A 16,389-nucleotide genomic window follows, 5' to 3' on the forward strand; every position below is an offset into this window, starting at 1 on the left:
GCTTCCTCACTCAGCAGCACTAGAGACAGAGATGAGCTGCTTTTAGTTCTTCTTTTGTCTTTAGGGAGCTGAGCCAGGAGCTGGTTACAATCTCCCAATTCAACATTGAAACTAACCTGACTAGTTAAAACCCGCCTGAGGAAATAGGAGAGAGTGAAACAGCAGAGGGCGGGCCTCATACTTCTGATGTAGATGCAAGAAGAAACGCAGTACGATAGGAATATTGTGCTCTTGGGGGTTTGTGTCCATTGCCCCAGCCTGCAGCACATCTCTGCTCCCACTCCTGCTTCCCCCAGCAGCCAAACACTTCCCATCAATGACAAGGCCTGCCACACCACTACTCTCAAACAGTAGGGGCTTCAAACTCCTTTCCCTCCGCCCCTGAACCCTTTGGCTCCCCTAGTAATTGGTGCTGAATCCTTCCGCCAACTGCTATTCCGGGAGCAACATGAACAAAGTAAGATGTCTGTGGGGAATGTAAAGCAGGACTTGAGTGACATGCTCCAGGATGCTGGAAAGCAAAGGGCTGTGCTTCTTAGGACCTGATTCCTCAGCAGTCCCACAATGGAAAGAAGATAATTCCATCTGGGAAGGGAAATGGGTATCTGTGCTGAAGGGGATAAAATGTGTTGGGACAACAACACAAAACTTTTAAAATATGCACAGTTTTTGTAGGGAAACTAGGAGCAGGAAACTAAACCTGCTTTATTGGACGATGACATCCTTTGTGCTGCTTTCTCTAAACAGAAGGAAGCACATGCCACTCTGTATAAGACAAAACTGCAACGTGCAAATAGTCTCTGACGTGAGCGTCTGAACTATTGATTGTCAAATCCTTCCCTGAGTGCACTAGAAGGCCAGACCCTCTATGTTCAGCTTAGGTTGACTTGCCTTCTAATGAAAGTTCATCCAGGAACTTCAAGTGATTTCTATTTTAAAACTTCCAGGCGCTCTCTAGGCATTTGAGAGTCATGATTCCTTGTTGAATTGCCATTGTCCATAAAAACAGGACTGATAAAAGCAGAGCAGCCTTTGGCACTGTGCAGAATCCAATTCAAGGGCTGGCAGCATGAACTTCAGTCTTATATTCAGCAGTTCCAGGAATCCATTTGAAAACATTTGTAACCCAATTAATACAAACAAGCAACCCTTTAAATGAATCTAAATCAGCGCGGAGAGCCTTCCCTGAATGCAGCTGGCAATCGTGTTCTCTCTTGTTTATATTATAATGGAGATTTTTTTTCCTTAGTCAAGAGCACCACCGCCCACACACCCACCCACACATGTCTCTTAAAATCATAGTCAGAGGAGAAATCTCGTAACCCGCACTCAGGCAAAACTCCCAGTGCCTTCAGGGAGATTTGTCCATGTCAAAACAAACAGGCTGTTAGGGTTTGACCCACTTTACATCCTTTACATCTTCAGAGCACTCTATTGTAATGCACACCTTTCCCCAATGCCATCTTAGGGCTTGTCTACACTGGTACTCTACAGCTGTCAAGGTTCCTTCCCCACTCTGAACTCTAGGGTATAGATGTGGGGACCTGCATGAAAACCTCCTAAGCTTACTTTTACCAGCTTAGGTTAAAACTTCCCCAAGGTACAAATTAATTTTACCCTTGGATTTCCACTGCCACCACCAAACTTTATCTGGGTTTACTGGGAAACGTAGTTTGGACAGATCTTTCCCCCCAAAATCCTCCCAACCCTTGCACCCCACTTCCTGGGGAAGGTTTGGTAAAAATCCTCACCAATTTGCATAGGTGACCACAGACCCAAACCCTTGGATCTTAGAACAATGAAAAAACATTCAGTTTTCTTACAAGAAGACTTTTAATAGAAGTAAAGGAATCACCTCTGTAAAATCAGGATGGTAGATATCTTACAGGGTAATTAGAGTCAAAACATAGAGAATCCTTCTAGGCAAAACCTTAAGTTACAAAAAAGACACACAGACAGGAATATTCATTCTATTCAGCACAGCTATTTTCTCAGCCATTTAAAGAAATCATAATCTAACACATACCTAGCTAGATTACTTACTAAGTTCTAAGACTCCATTCCTGTTCTGTCCCCGGCCAAAGCATCATACAGACAGACACAGACCCTTTGTTTTTCTCCCTCCTCCCAGCTTTTGAAAGTATCTTGTCTCCTCATTTGTCATTTTGGTCAGGTGCCAGTAAGGTTACCTTTAGCTTCTTAATCATTTACAGGTGAGAGGATTTTTCCTCTGGCCAGGAGGGATTTTAAAGGGGTTTACCCTTCCCTTTATATTTATGACAACAGCGCTGCAACTTTCTTGCTCAGGGGTGTGAAAAAACACCCCCCTGGAGCACAGCAAGTTTCAGGCAAAAAGTTCTCCCGGGTTTAGAGGCACTTTGAAGAATGCAGGTCAAATTACAACTCCTGACTCTCCTCAAGTTCCAGGGAAGGATATATGGTGTCAATAAAATATATGGTTTCAGAGTAACAGCCGTGTTAGTCTGTATTCACAAAAAGAAAAGGAGTACTTGTGGCACCTTAGAGACTAACCAATTTATTTGAGCATGAGCTTTCGTGAGCTACAACTCACTTCATCGGATGACCCAACACTCTCACAAATCTTGGGAGACAGGCCAGTCCTTGCCTACAGACAGCCCCCCAACCTGAAGCAAATACTCACCAACAACCACATACCACACAACAGAACCACTAACCCAGGAACCTATCCTTGCAACAAAGCCCGTTGCCAATTGTGCCCACATACCTATTCAGGGGACACCATCAAAGGGCCTAATAACATCAGCCACACCATCAGAGGCTCGTTCACCTGCACATCCACCAATGTGATATATGCCATCATGTGCCAGCAATGCCCCTCTGCCATGTACATTGGTCAAACTGGACAATCTCTACGTAAAAGAATAAATGGACACAAATCAGATGTCAAGAATTATAACATTCATAAACCAGTCGGAGAACACTTCAATCTCTCTGGTCACGCAATCACAGACATGAAGGTCGCTATCTTACAACAAAAAAACTTCAAATCCAGACTCCAGCGAGAAACTGCTGAATTGGAATTCATTTGCAAATTGGATACTATTAATTTAGGCTTGAATAGAGACTGGGAGTGGCTAAGTCATTATGCAAGGTAGCCTATTCCCCTTGTTTTTTTCTAAACCCCCCCCCCCGACTTTCTGGTTAAACTTGGATTTATGCTGGAAATGGCCCACCTTGATTATCATGCACATTGTAAGGAGAGTGGTCAGTTTGGATGAGCTATTGCCAGCAGGAGAGTGAGTTTGTGTGTGGGGGGTGTGTGTGTGTGAGAAAACCTGGATTTGTGCTGGAAATGGCCCACCTTGATTTTCATACACATTGTGAGGAGAGTGGTCACTTTGGATAAGCTATTACCAGCAGGAGAGTGAGTTTGTGTGTGTGGTTTTTGGAGGGGGGTGGGGGGGTGAGAAAACCTGGATTTGTGCTGGAAATGGCCCACCTTGATTATCATACACATTTTAAAGAGAGTGATCACTTTGGATGGGCTATTACCAGCAGGAGAGTGAGAGTGTGCGTGTGTGTGTGTGGGGGGGGGGGGGCGGAGGGTGAGAAAACCTGGATTTGTGCTGGAAATGGCCCAAATTGATGATCACTTTAGATAAGCTATTACCAGCAGGAGAGCGGGGTGGGAGGAGGTATTGTTTCATGGTCTCTGTGTATATAATGTCTTCTGCAGTTTCCATGGTATGCATCCAATGAAGTGAGCTGTAGCTCACGAAAGCTCATGCCCAAATAAATTGGTTAGTCTCTAAGGTGCCACAAGTACTCCTTTTCTTTTTATTAAAATATATATATTTAAATAATAAGATTTGTCTGATCAAAGGATCTCAAAGCACTTTACAACCATTAATTACTTTAGCCTCACTACAGCTTGGTGAGGATTTACAGGTTTGTCATTTATTGGATTTATGCCCCGATACTTCCCCTACAAATAAATATCAGGTTGAATACTTAACCTGTTGCCTGTATGTTCAACACTCACATTGCTGGGGGTTGGAATTAAGGCTGTGTATTCTACTGTGAGGGAGATTAATGTGGTATGGGTAGTGTGTTTCCTCTTCGTCTGGAGGCAGAAGGAAGTTTAGAAGATGCAGAGTCAGTCTGTCTGTGGAAATGTGCTGTGTGGGAGTTAATGTTTGATTGAGAGTTGTCTCACAACTTGGCATTTCCTTATCTTTAAGGGTTTGCATAGGGGCAACGTGACAATTAACCAACTGTATTCCTTTTTTAAAAAGTAGATTTTGTTTATTGAATGTATTATTATTCACTTGTCACTGATAAGGAAACTGAGGCACAGTGATAAGTGATTTGTCCATAGATCTAGCTGGCCAGGTTTACTCACTTCCCATTCAGGGGAGTCCTTAACCACTAGGCAGTCCTGTCTGTGGCATGCCAATTGTAATGGCTTGGGCCAAAATTCACATATATTATCTGCATGTGTTCAAATCTGATTTTCAAAGCAAATAGAAGAAGGTGCAAATTGGAGCTGGTTTTCTGATGAAAACTGCAGTTTCCTCAAAATCAAAATGGTGTGTGAGAAAAAAAGTATTTTGTTTTTGGTTGGGTCAATTGAACTGATCTGTATCTGCTTGAGCCATAGTAGGGCCTCAGGGGATTTGTAATTTTGGATGCCTCAAGTCTTTGTTCTCTGCTAATCCTCCCTGGATTAAATCTCTCATCATTAACTATGGTCTCTCCTCTGCATGAACAGCTGTGATGCATCCTGGGAGTTATAGTCTGGCTGAGGTGCCCAGCACATAGCAAATGGGGGCATACGGCAACCCAATTACAATTCCCATGAGTCACAGCGACAGGTCAAGCAGACATAGGTTAAAATAGAACTGAGAAGAAATTAAATGTCCAGTTCAATGAAATGACATGAAGTTTCAAATAGAATTTATTGTAACTTTTTGTTCTGTGTAACAAACACACAAACAAGATATTTCAACTTTTTGTCCTGATTTGGGGCAAAATCTAGTGTTGAATTATAAGAATTTGCTGAGGATGGGAATTCTGCTTTTCAATCAGCGCTAATAAACAGGAAGAAAGTTAAACATGTAAACAACAAAGGTTCTACTTTAATTCAAGTAATGTAAAAAATAGAAAAAATACAAAAAATGAACCTGCATAATAGCTAACAGGAATTGTCTCCAAATAAGATGTTCTTCATGAGGCGTCAGTGGGACTTCAAGACTTTTCAAGCTTTTTAGTTAGTTTTCCTCAGAAAACAAGGTTTCCCAAAAAAGGTTTTTTGGTTTTACGGTACCATCCCAAATCAATTTCCATAAGACCAGCACAATCAAATCCCTTCTCTGCTGTAAAGCAATAAATAAATAAATAAAAGTGACATTAAAAAGTGCTTTTCTCTCCATCAAAGTCTTTGAGAGTTTTGATAATATTCAAATGAAGGTTTTTTGTTGTCAGGTATCATTTATTTATGCTTCTGAATGATACAATGACAGTCCTTTTACATTTTTGTGTGATTCAGGCTTTTCAACAGACCAAACCAGACTCTGTTGTCCATTGTCATGTGATTCTGAGCAATGTTTGTCCCTTTGTTCTTTGGAGTTCCTTTCTTTAGCTCACATTTTAGGTGGGATAAATACATTGAAGTGTTGCCTGCCGCTTAGAAGCAACCTCCAGAAAACTGATTGAATCACATCCGTTAAAACATATAAACAAAAGGCCAGCCAATGCGGTTTTCTCCTCCTTATGGAGTGTCCTTGTAGCAATATATCAAAGCCTGAGGAGATGTAATAAACATCATTGCAGCTCTAGAGAGAGAGAGAGAATGGACTCTTGGTTAAGAGGCTGAACTCTGGGTTCAGTTCCTTGTCTGCCACAGACTTGCTGTCTGACCTTGGGCTGGTCACTTAAGTCTCTCTGTGCCTCAGATTCTCATCTCTCTAAGGCTTGGTCTACACTACAGAGTTAGGTCGATGTAAGCCACCTCGCATCGACCTTGTCGTTCATGTGTCCACACTTAAATTTGTCTCCCACCAATGTATGTTCCCCATTACAGCGACGCAGTAACACCAATCTTCAGACATGGCTGACGTACTGAGGTCAACGCAGCACGCATGTAGACAGACACTGCATTACTTATGTCGACTCTAGCAGTCCTGCAGCCGCTGTCCCATAATGCCCAACCCTGACCTCCCTGGTCACAATTGTTAACTCCACTGCCAGAGGGTCACAGAGACCAGAAGGCCTCATCCCTGTTAAAGCCCACACATTTTTGAAAAGCTTTTTCCTGATTGTCCAGTTTGGCGAGCACACCTAGCGCCTCTCTATTGTTGTGTGTGGTTGTCCAGCTCACCATGCCGGCTACCCGCTCCAGACACACGCCAGCTTGGTTTAAACAGAAAATATCGGATCTCCTGGGCCTGTAGGGAGAAGAGGCTATGCAGGCACAGCTACGGACCAGCTGTAGAAATGTGGACATATCTGAGCACATGGCAAGAGGGATGCAGGAGAATGGGCATGACAGGGACAAGCAGCAGTGCTGTGTGAAAGCGAAGGAACTGCTTCAGGTGTATTGGAAGGCCAGCAGTCGATCCGGTGCCAAACCACCTGTCTGTTCTATGAAGAGCTGCATGCCACACTTGGCGAAGACCCCACCATCGCTCCGCAGACCACCATGGATACCTCTGAGGAGGGATGTCCCTTGAATCCTCCTGAAAGATCTCAATGAAACTTCTGTGGAAGTGCTCCGTGACCCTCTCTCAAAGGTGTATAGCATTGGCAGCCTTATTTCTTCCTCCGCAGTAAGACACTTTCGCACCCCAGTCAACAAAAGCATTGCCAGGTGCTATTGCAGTATCCAAGCTCGTAGCATATGGGCCTGGACGGCACTGGGATACCAGCAGCAGCTGCGCTTTGTGCCTTTGTTACCCTCAGGAGTGAGACATCAGCTAAAATCACCACCGTCTGGGGAAAATGGTGCCAGTCTTCAGTGCCATTGCCCTCTGTTCATAGCTTCATACAACCAAGCAGTTCCCTCCTCCTTTCCCTCTCGTCAGGAGTGCTACACTCACCATGGTTAGAGCAGTGCCGTGCACAAGCACTCTGAAGCAGAAGTGTCAATAAGCACGTCTTGTTTAAAACTTTGTGGGAGCAAGGAAAGGGAGTTCTGAATCTTAACTTTCGCTTTCCGTTGTGACTGTACTGACAATGATACCTCTTGGTGTTTAATCTGCAGCTGCTGCCATTGTGGCCTTGAGCAGTTCCCCCTCCACGCCCATGGAACACCTGAGCCACATGAGTAGAAAGAAGAGGACTTGGAAGGACATAGTCAATCAGATCCTGCAAGCCAGTGCTGCATCAGACCTTGAGCAAAGAGGCTGGATGCTGAACATTGCAGAGAGCCTGGAGAAGGAAAGAGCAGACAGGAGAAAGTCCCAGCAGCAGAAGGAGAGGGAGATGCACAAGGACATAATGGGGCTTCTCTGGCAGTAAACACGGATGCTGCAGACTCTTGTGGACCTCCAGGTTCAACAGTCCCAGGCTTACCTCCCTTTGCAGTCCATAAAGGACTCTATTTCATTACCTCCCTACATGCCCCCTCAACATTCCACATGCCCCATCAGGGGCCGCATGCTTACCCCCTACCACTCCACCCTGGGAGCATTACGGACAACCACAGCTTCACATACACTGACCTATGAAAACCACAGTTACTGTATATGTAGGTAAAATGTACATGAATGTTCTTTCCCCTTGTTAAGTTCTCTTCCATTATATTAAGTTTTGAATGTATTTTCTTTTAAATTGCAGATTTTTTTTGCACTGGTTTTGTTACTGAATAAAATTCTATTATTTGGAAAATAATTCATCTTCATTAGTTCACAATGTATGTTGCAGAATGCCTTGCAGTTCTACAAGCACCCACTTGTGTTACTGTCCAACATGACACAACTCACAGAGTCAGTGAAAAACGCAGTGTAATAACCTTAAATGTACAGCAAGCTCTACAAAATTAATAGGTTCATTGACAGTGTTATGTTCATAGATGTACACCAAGCACCACATATCTCCTCACAGGCCCAAAGCAGCAAGGCCAGGTAGAGCACAGTACACCACAATGCATGACTGTGGCTCACTGCTAAAGTGCTCTTCCAAAGCCTCGGTGAGCTGTATAGCTCTGTATTGAGCTCTTCTAATAGCCCTTGTGTCTGGTTGTTGAAACTCAGTGGACATCCACTCCACCTCCACCCCGGAGGTAACTTTTCCACCTTTGCTTCACAGATATTATGTAGGACACAGCAGGCAGCTATAATCACGGGAATGTTTTTTTTTTCCCCACTGAGATCCAATCTTGTGAGTAAACCATGCCAGCGTTCCTTCAGTCTACCAAAAGCTCATTTCCCTGTCATTATGCATGTGCTGAATCAGTAGTTGAATCTTTCCTTAGTGCTGTCGAGGTGGTCAGTGTATGGCTTCATGGGCAAAGGGTAAACTGGGTCCCCCAGGATCACGATTGGCATGTCAACATTCCCAGTGGTAATCTGCCGGCTAGGAAAGAAAGTCTCTGTTGTAGTTTTCTGAACAGCACTGCACACTGGGAAGTTGTCCCCTTGCTCCCAGTCACCCCTGCGCAACTTGGTTCTGCCCCACCATGCATTGCCATACTTCCCAAATGACAGTGTGCTGGATGGTGGCAGGTTGCATGCTGGGATCCCTGCCCAGGGTGCATTGCATTGTGCATCAGCACAGGCACTGCTGGTGAGTATGCCCGGCACTGACTCAAGGAACCAAGCAGGCACCCACACAAGCAATACACTAACTGTGGTGGCTTTATGCTGACCGTAACTTGCATCAACCAAGGTCTGTAGGGTAGACATGGCCTAAGACGCTAGGTATGTACTCAAAGTGGCTAGCCCCTCATGCTGCCATGACTACACTTCTGTTTTTCATGTGCTATCTGCATTAGCGAAAATGTGGGTATGTCTCCTCAAGGTGGTATTTACACCTCCCACTCCAAATGTGCACATACCCTTATTGTGTGTCTTCAGTTCTTTGCACTCTTAGGCCTGTTCTACACTACAAAATGAGGTTGACATAAGCTGCATTAAGTTGATCTTGTAATGTATGTGTCTACACTACCAAGACCCTTCCACGACCTAAATGGCCAGTAAAGTCAACTTCTGTACTCTATGTCCGCGAGAGGCATAGCACTTGATTTGACATCCATGGGTCGAAATGAGGATAGTGTAGACATCGCATTGTGTAATTTGAATGAATTGGGCTCCAGGAGGTGTGCCACAGTACTCCGCTGTGACCGCTTCACTGTGCAGTGGAGAACACTTTGAACTCCACAGCACGTCAGCCAGGTATACAGGAGGCAGCTGCTCCCCTGTTAACTTTTGAAGCCCTGGGAACTTTTGAATTTTCATTTCCTGTTTGATCAGCGTGGAGAGCTTGCCGGAGACTCAAGGCCACAAACGTGCTCCAGCATGGAGTACACAAGAGGTGGTGGATCTTATTGCTTTGTGGGGAGAAGAACAGGCCACACTCTTAGATGCCCTAACACAGATTTAGGAGCCTAACTCTAGACTCCCATTTTTTAAACTCTAGGCCCTAGTAAGATTATTTTCACCATTTGAGATGCCAACTATTGGATATTTTCTGTGTCCTATGGAATTCTTTCCCTTTGTGAGATGTGTGGTGGTGACTTGTTATATCACTTTAAAACAAAGCCTAAGACTTTTTAATGTGGCTTAATACCCTTCTTATTTCATGCTATTACAAGATGTGCTGTTAGTTCAGTGCTTGTGAAAACTACTTTCTAAAATCTGCAATACATTCTGCCTGGTGGGTAGTGGGGATGGAAACCGACTCTTCCATAACTCTGACTTTTAGTAAGTGTCTTTTCCTGTTGTTTCTCCTTTCAGCTTTGCTCGTCCAGGGAAAGGGTCGTGGCTGGGTAAGGGCAGCCTGGAGACAGGACCAGACCAGTCCAGTATGTCATTAGAGAATCTAGTGTTTGGAGCTGGCTACTGCAAACCGACGTCATCTGAGGTAAGGGCAGGCCGGCAACAATGGAATGGTTACTTTTTGACTTGGAATCTATGCACTCGACTGTGACTTGGATTATCTATGCTGATACAGGGGAGAGTGAAGGAGTAAGAACCCTTCTAACAGCCCTATGTGGGATACCCTGACTTTGGGTCCAAGTGTGCAGTCCCCACCCTGGAGCAAAAGGGCAGAGGGTGTTAGAGAATGAACAGCGTCTTTGCTTCACACCCTATGCTCGTTTTCCAGCATAGCTGAGCCACCAAAGAGAGTATGGGGAGTTGCTGTGGGTAAAAGACAAGAAGCAAATTACAATCCCCTCTCTGAGGACGGAGGAAACCGGGGAGTAATTATGCCTTTGAGCATTGTCAGAGTCACCATGCCTCCTGGGTTAGTACAGCTTAGGCACATAGAATCATAGAATATAAGGGTTGGAAGGGACCCCAGAAGGTCATCTTGTCCAACCCCCTGCTCAAAGCAGGACCAATTCCCAGTTAAATCATCCCAGCCAGGGCTTTGTCAAGCCTGACCTTAAAAACCTCTAAGGAAGGAGATTCTACCACCTCCCTAGGTAACGCATTCCAGTGTTTCACCACCCTCCTAGTGAAAAAGTTTTTCCTAATATCCAATCTAAACCTCCCCCACTGCAGCTTGAGACCATTACTCCTCGTTCTGTCATCTGCTACCATTGAGAACAGTCTAGAGCCATCCTCTTTGGAACCCCCTTTCAGGTAGTTGAAAGCAGCTATCAAATCCCCCCTCATTCTTCTCTTCTGCAGGCTAAACAATCCCAGCTCCCTCAGCCTCTCCTCATAACTCATGTGTTCCAGACCCCTAATCATTTTTGTTGCCCTTCGCTGGACTCTCTCCAATTTATCCACATCCTTCTTGAAGTGTGGGGCCCAAAACTGGACACAGTACTCCAGATGAGGCCTCACCAATGTCGAATAGAGGGGAACGATCATGTCCCTCGATCTGCTCGCTATGCCCCTACTTATACATCCCAAAATGCCATTGGCCTTCTTGGCAACAAGGGCACACTGCTGACTCATATCCAGCTTCTCATCCACTGTCACCCCTAGGTCCTTTTCCACAGAACTGCTACCTAGCATCCCCTTGCTCAAAGCAGCACCTAGAGTAACAGTGTATGTCAAGGCTTGTTGCTTTACTAGTGACCTATAAAAAGCATTGGAATAGCAGGGTTGTTATGTTCTAGACCAGTGGTTTTCAATCTGTGGTTGGGTCTGTGGACTGCGTCTCAGGGGTCTGTGTGGTCTGCAGATCCCTGAGAGTTTGTAGACTGTGTCTAAGATTTCCAGAGGGTCCAGACCTCCATGCAGATTTTTTTAGGGGGTTGCAAATGAAAAAAGCTTGAAAACCACTGATCTAGACAGCGACTTACCAAGTGCTAAGTAAGAACCTTCACTTTTTCTTAAGGTTAAGATTTTGTCATGGGTATTTCAGTAAAAGTCAGACAGGTCGTGGGCAATAAACAAAAATTCACTGAAACTTGTGACCTATCTGTGACTTTTACTAAAAATACCGAGGGGCAGAGGCGACATGTTGAGGGGCATAGAGGGTCATGTGTGCTCCCCCCCCCCACCGATTTGCTGCTTGGCTGGTATTGAGCATGCTCAGTAACACTGCTGAAGCCGGCTGCCCTCATTCTACCCCCCTGCCCACTATTGACAGGCAAAGGTTGTCTGCGGGGGTTGGAGTTGGAGCTAATAGTCTGGGACCCACTGCTGCCTTCCAGCTGTGACACAGCTCCAGCCCCGGGTGCCAACCGCCGGCCACAGCTCCAGCCCCGGGGGAACAGCTCCAGCCCTGCCACAGCTCCAGCCTCGGGGGCTGACCGCTGCTGCTCCAGTCCCGCGGCAGGGGCAGAAGTCACGGAGGTTCGTTAAAGTTATGGAATCTGTATCTTCCCTGACAAATCAGACTCCTGAAAGGGGTACAGTGGTCTGGAAAGGTTGAGAACCACTGGTCTACGGTATGAAAAAGGTCAAAAGTGCATTGAGATAAGCTTCACGGAGGTTTGCTGTCTCATAGACCCTGTAGACAAGGCCCAACCCAGAGGTGTTGTATATGCAGTTGGCAAAGAGCTGTGGGATTCTTTGGGATCAGCCCTGTCTTACTCCCATTGACATCAGTGGCACAATTTCTACCCACTGCAGCCATGCATCTGTCACAAAAAAAGTAGCATTAGCGCTCATGGTCAGAAAGTCTGATAAGAGCTTGCGAGACAGATACCTTCTCAGTCCAGTGGAAAGCATATCATATCTGCACTGCTCTGTGTGGAGACATAACACAGGGCCAGATCCTCAGCTGGAGTAATCGACATCGCTCGCTGGACTTAACAGAGCTACCCCAATTTACATCAGCTAAGGAACTGGACCTTTAAATCCGACAATAAAAATAGAGAGCCAAATAGTAAACCCTTACTGCATTTTTACTCCATTTTTCTTCAACCCCGAAGCATGCAAACTGCCACACAAATCAATGAGTAGTAGCAAGCACTACGCCTAGCAGTGTGTCCGTCACAGGATGGGGCTCCTACGTTGCTTCTGCATTAGATGATTAGCAGTAATCCAAGGGGACTGTTCTCCATTCATTACTGTACCTTGCAGGCTAGCTTCTGCATATTGCCCGTCAGCATTAATGGACTATAAATATTGTACTTCCGTTTCAGAGTATAGTATATAGAGTAGTATAAACAAGTCATTGTCTGTACGAAATTTTAGTTTGTACTGACTTCGCTAGTGCTTTTTATGTAGCCTGTTGTAAAAGTAGGCAGAAATTTAGACGGCTTGATATAGCCCCTGGAAGACCTCTGCGTACCCCCGCTTGAGATCCACTGCTGTAGACTACATCTGGCTTGATGCAGCTGGTCGAGGTCCACCCAAAGGCAGCTAATCTCAATGTAGTTCCCTAGCATAGACAAATCCTTCCAGGGCAGCACCACATGGGACTGGGGAGGGAGAGAAGATTTTGCCCAATTCTTTGCTAGTTGCAAAAAATTCTATGAAATATTTAAACCCCATGCCGAGCAAATGGGAACTCGGTCACAACTGAAAGCCCCCCAAGCACTAGCACTACCTGGAACTCGGGAGAACGAGGAGCTCAGCCAGCTATAATGGGATTTGAACCTATAGTTCCAGGTATAATACTGGTCAGGTTTTCGGAGTTGCTCAGTACCCGCTGAAGCCAACCGTGTTCTAACAGCTGATGCTGCTACAACTCAGCTGTAACTTCCAGGAGTCTACGGAGTTCGAGGTAGATCACTCTTAAATCAACACATCAGCCTCAGATTGTGTGGAATTCCATTATTATGCAGTCACATACATTGTTTAATTATTTTCTGTTAAAACATGGATGTACCAATAGCTATAGAAACGGCTGATGTCTAACTCTCTGGCAAGGCCCAAACATATCACTCTGAAAGCTCTCAGTGACTCTATCGGCTTGAACGTTTTCTTTGTCTTATTTTATTTAAAAAAAGAGAAAAGTTTCTGCCTCCGTTTGAAAAGAAGGTTTTCTCTCCTTTCACACCCTCCCGCTGCTTTGCCTGCTAGTGTTCCACCCGTGGGAAGCCGGCGTGCCTCTGCTCGTGACAGATGCCTAACGTTCTGCGCTCTGAGCTGCTGATCTCTCAGCGCTGAGAGTAATTAAATGTCAGTAGCAGCAGATTGTACCGGTCCACGTTCCCCAGCTCCCGCCAAGTGACCTCGGGACACCGCTGACCGTTCCCTCGTCTCCCAGCCTACTATAACGATACTAATTCACGCTGTGATTAAAACCAAGGCGGTGTCCTATTATTCCCTTCACTCTCTTCAAAATCATACGCCCAAGCGATCAGTGTTTTTTAGCAGTTTCTCGGGAGTTAGGTGGAAGCATCCAGTTATGCCATATTTTGATGCAGGAAAAGGTGCCATTACCTTTCTTCTCTACAACTCATTTATTTCAAGCATACCACTCCTCTGAGCTCAAGGAATTTTGAGCTACTAGAGGGATCGCTGTAGTTCTAGGCTACATCTACCCTTGGAGCTGGGGTGAGAGTCTCTGCTTGAGTATATCTACGATAGCACTCATTGAGTTAGTGCGCTAAAAATGGTAGTGTAGCCATGGTAGCACAACCAGGGATGAGTGGCAGCCTGGGTTCACCACCCCGAGAACAAACCCACCCAGACCCCATGAGTGTGTCCTCGTGCCATCACTCACTGTTGCCTCTACTAATATCGCTACGCTACTATTTTTAGCACATTAGCTCAAGGAGAACTTTCATGTGGTCATGAGCACCCCCCTAGCTCTAAGTGTAGGTGTAGTCTTTGAATGCGTGGTATGTTTAATTTACAGGTAATGCAAGGGAGAAAGGTCAGAAATTGGATGGGGGAGGGGGAAAGAAGAAGGGGGTGCACTTTCAAGCTCCACTCACCACGTGAGTTCTGGCCACGTGAGTAGCCGCTCACCATACATTGTACAGATGTTCAAAATAAAATCAGATATGCTCATTGGGCTTCTTGGGATTGATTCTGTCTCCTTGGGGCCCAAATACACCATGGGCTCTGATTGGCTCCATTTGTGTGGCGTCTGCTCAGTGAGGCTTGCATGCCCCACTGGACTCCTTGGGCTTGTCTCCCTCTTGGGGGCTCTCAGATGCCTAACTGGACTCTGCTAGTCTCCTTGGGTTTGGCTTCTTCTATACTGGGGGATTTCAGAAGTAGCAATACTCTCCCAAGCCCACTCAGAGGTGTTGGTTCACATTCTGCACACACAGGCTGACGTTGCAGCATGTTCGTTTGGTTCAAGTTTTCGAGAACATTTCAACAGCCAGGTTAGGTCCTGGAGAATAAGGCAGTATTCTGAAAGATGTGCCGATGAACCATATTGGTGTGTACCAGCTGAACCTGAGCCCTTGACTGGGATTAGGAATCGTGAGTTTGGGGTTCTGTTCTTGGCTTTGCCACATACACACTGTATCCATTGGCTAATGGCCATTTGGACCCAAATTTTCAAAAGTGGCCTCTAATTTTGTTTGCCTTACATGTGCTTATTGTGTTTTGTAATCAAGGTGCAATATACAGGGTGACTAGTAATAGACTGTACTCACTCTAATCTTATCAATTATACTACAGATAATTTGACTACTAATTAGTCCATCTGTTAACTATTTAAATTTGCATGACTTGGAGTTACCAAGGACTGTAATGTAAAGTTCAATGGTCTAATTTGGCAGTTGGTTTCTTGTAAAGAAAATGTACTTTTCCCAAGTGGTATTCTTCTATGGCTCAAAGTCAGCCTGAAATTTCTGAATTACTTTATATATGAGTGGGTAATATCCTTTATGTAGAGCTGTAAGAAAACAGGGAGGTGTTCTCAATGGAAAATTTTGGCTTCTTGTCAAAATACTGAAAGCCAAAATATTTGTGTCTAAAACTGAAATATTTTAATTCAGAATGGTTCCACCATGCCTCATGGCAGTTGTAGTTTTGGTGCCTTATGCTCCCGTTGTCTACTGTGAGCTGGGCTTTCTGGTCAGACTACATCTCCCTAGTGCACCACTTTCTCTCTTCTTCATGAGAGGAAGGCTGTGTGTCATAGAAGTCGTTGACTGTGATCCATCATTGGAGATGCAGTCCAGCCAGAGAGCCCATTCTGTAGAAGAGAACAGGAACATAAGACACCCCAGACTACAACTCCCAGGAGGCATGGTGGCACCATTTCAAATAAAAAATATTTCAGGTTTTTGGGGGAAGGCAGGGAAATAGTTTTCAGGTGTTTGGTTTTTTGAAGAAATATTTTTTGTTTTTTGGTGTGGAAAGCAGATATTTTCCCTGAAAAATTTCATTGTCATATGAAAGTCCAATTTTCCAGCAAAAACAGTTTCAAAAACAGAAACTTCATGTTCCCAGTGGAATGTACTGTAACTCTCCAGAGCCACCGCACCTGCCATATAAATCAACAAGGAGTGTTTCACCCTTTCTGATTTCTCTTCAAGAAAGCTGGCTCCCAGGAGCATCTGGAAGTTCTGCAACTGATGCACTGGTGTTACGGGTCCCCCTCTGTGCCCAATCCAAGAAGGATGAGAGTCTGTTACAGTCCCAGCTAAAGACCACTGGCTCTTTAGCTTACACTGTAGCAGCTCATGCTTTTAACTCTGGAATCCCTGGTGTGTCAGTCAGCTGCACCACCTCCTTCAGTTCCCTGCTAGGTTCCCTACCAGACTGAGGGATTCTGACACCACCCGCGCAGAGGCAGGATGGGACAGTGTGTACCCCTGCACGAAGAGTCTGGAGGTAGTGTTGGGGTCAGGTTTCAGAGTCAATGCCCCAT

General features: G+C 45.2%; 1 protein-coding gene across 3 annotated transcripts in view; it reads left to right on the forward strand.

The window, feature by feature from the left end:
• The window catches only part of FAM135B (family with sequence similarity 135 member B), a 451,441-nt gene that overhangs the window by 333,897 nt on the left and 101,155 nt on the right, over nucleotides 1-16,389 (forward strand). For all 3 annotated transcript variants that reach the window (XR_007355437.2, XM_048841722.2, XM_075124918.1), the window contains exon 7: nucleotides 9,936-10,062. Coding sequence is in view for 2 of the 3 variants with exons in the window: in XM_048841722.2 (XP_048697679.2) it covers nucleotides 9,936-10,062 (127 nt within the window). In the remaining variant the exon portion in view is untranslated. The remainder of the gene's footprint in view (nucleotides 1-9,935; nucleotides 10,063-16,389) is intronic.

This window comes from Caretta caretta, chromosome 2 (assembly GCF_965140235.1).
Source record: "Caretta caretta isolate rCarCar2 chromosome 2, rCarCar1.hap1, whole genome shotgun sequence".
NCBI classification, from domain to species: Eukaryota; Metazoa; Chordata; order Testudines; family Cheloniidae; genus Caretta; species Caretta caretta.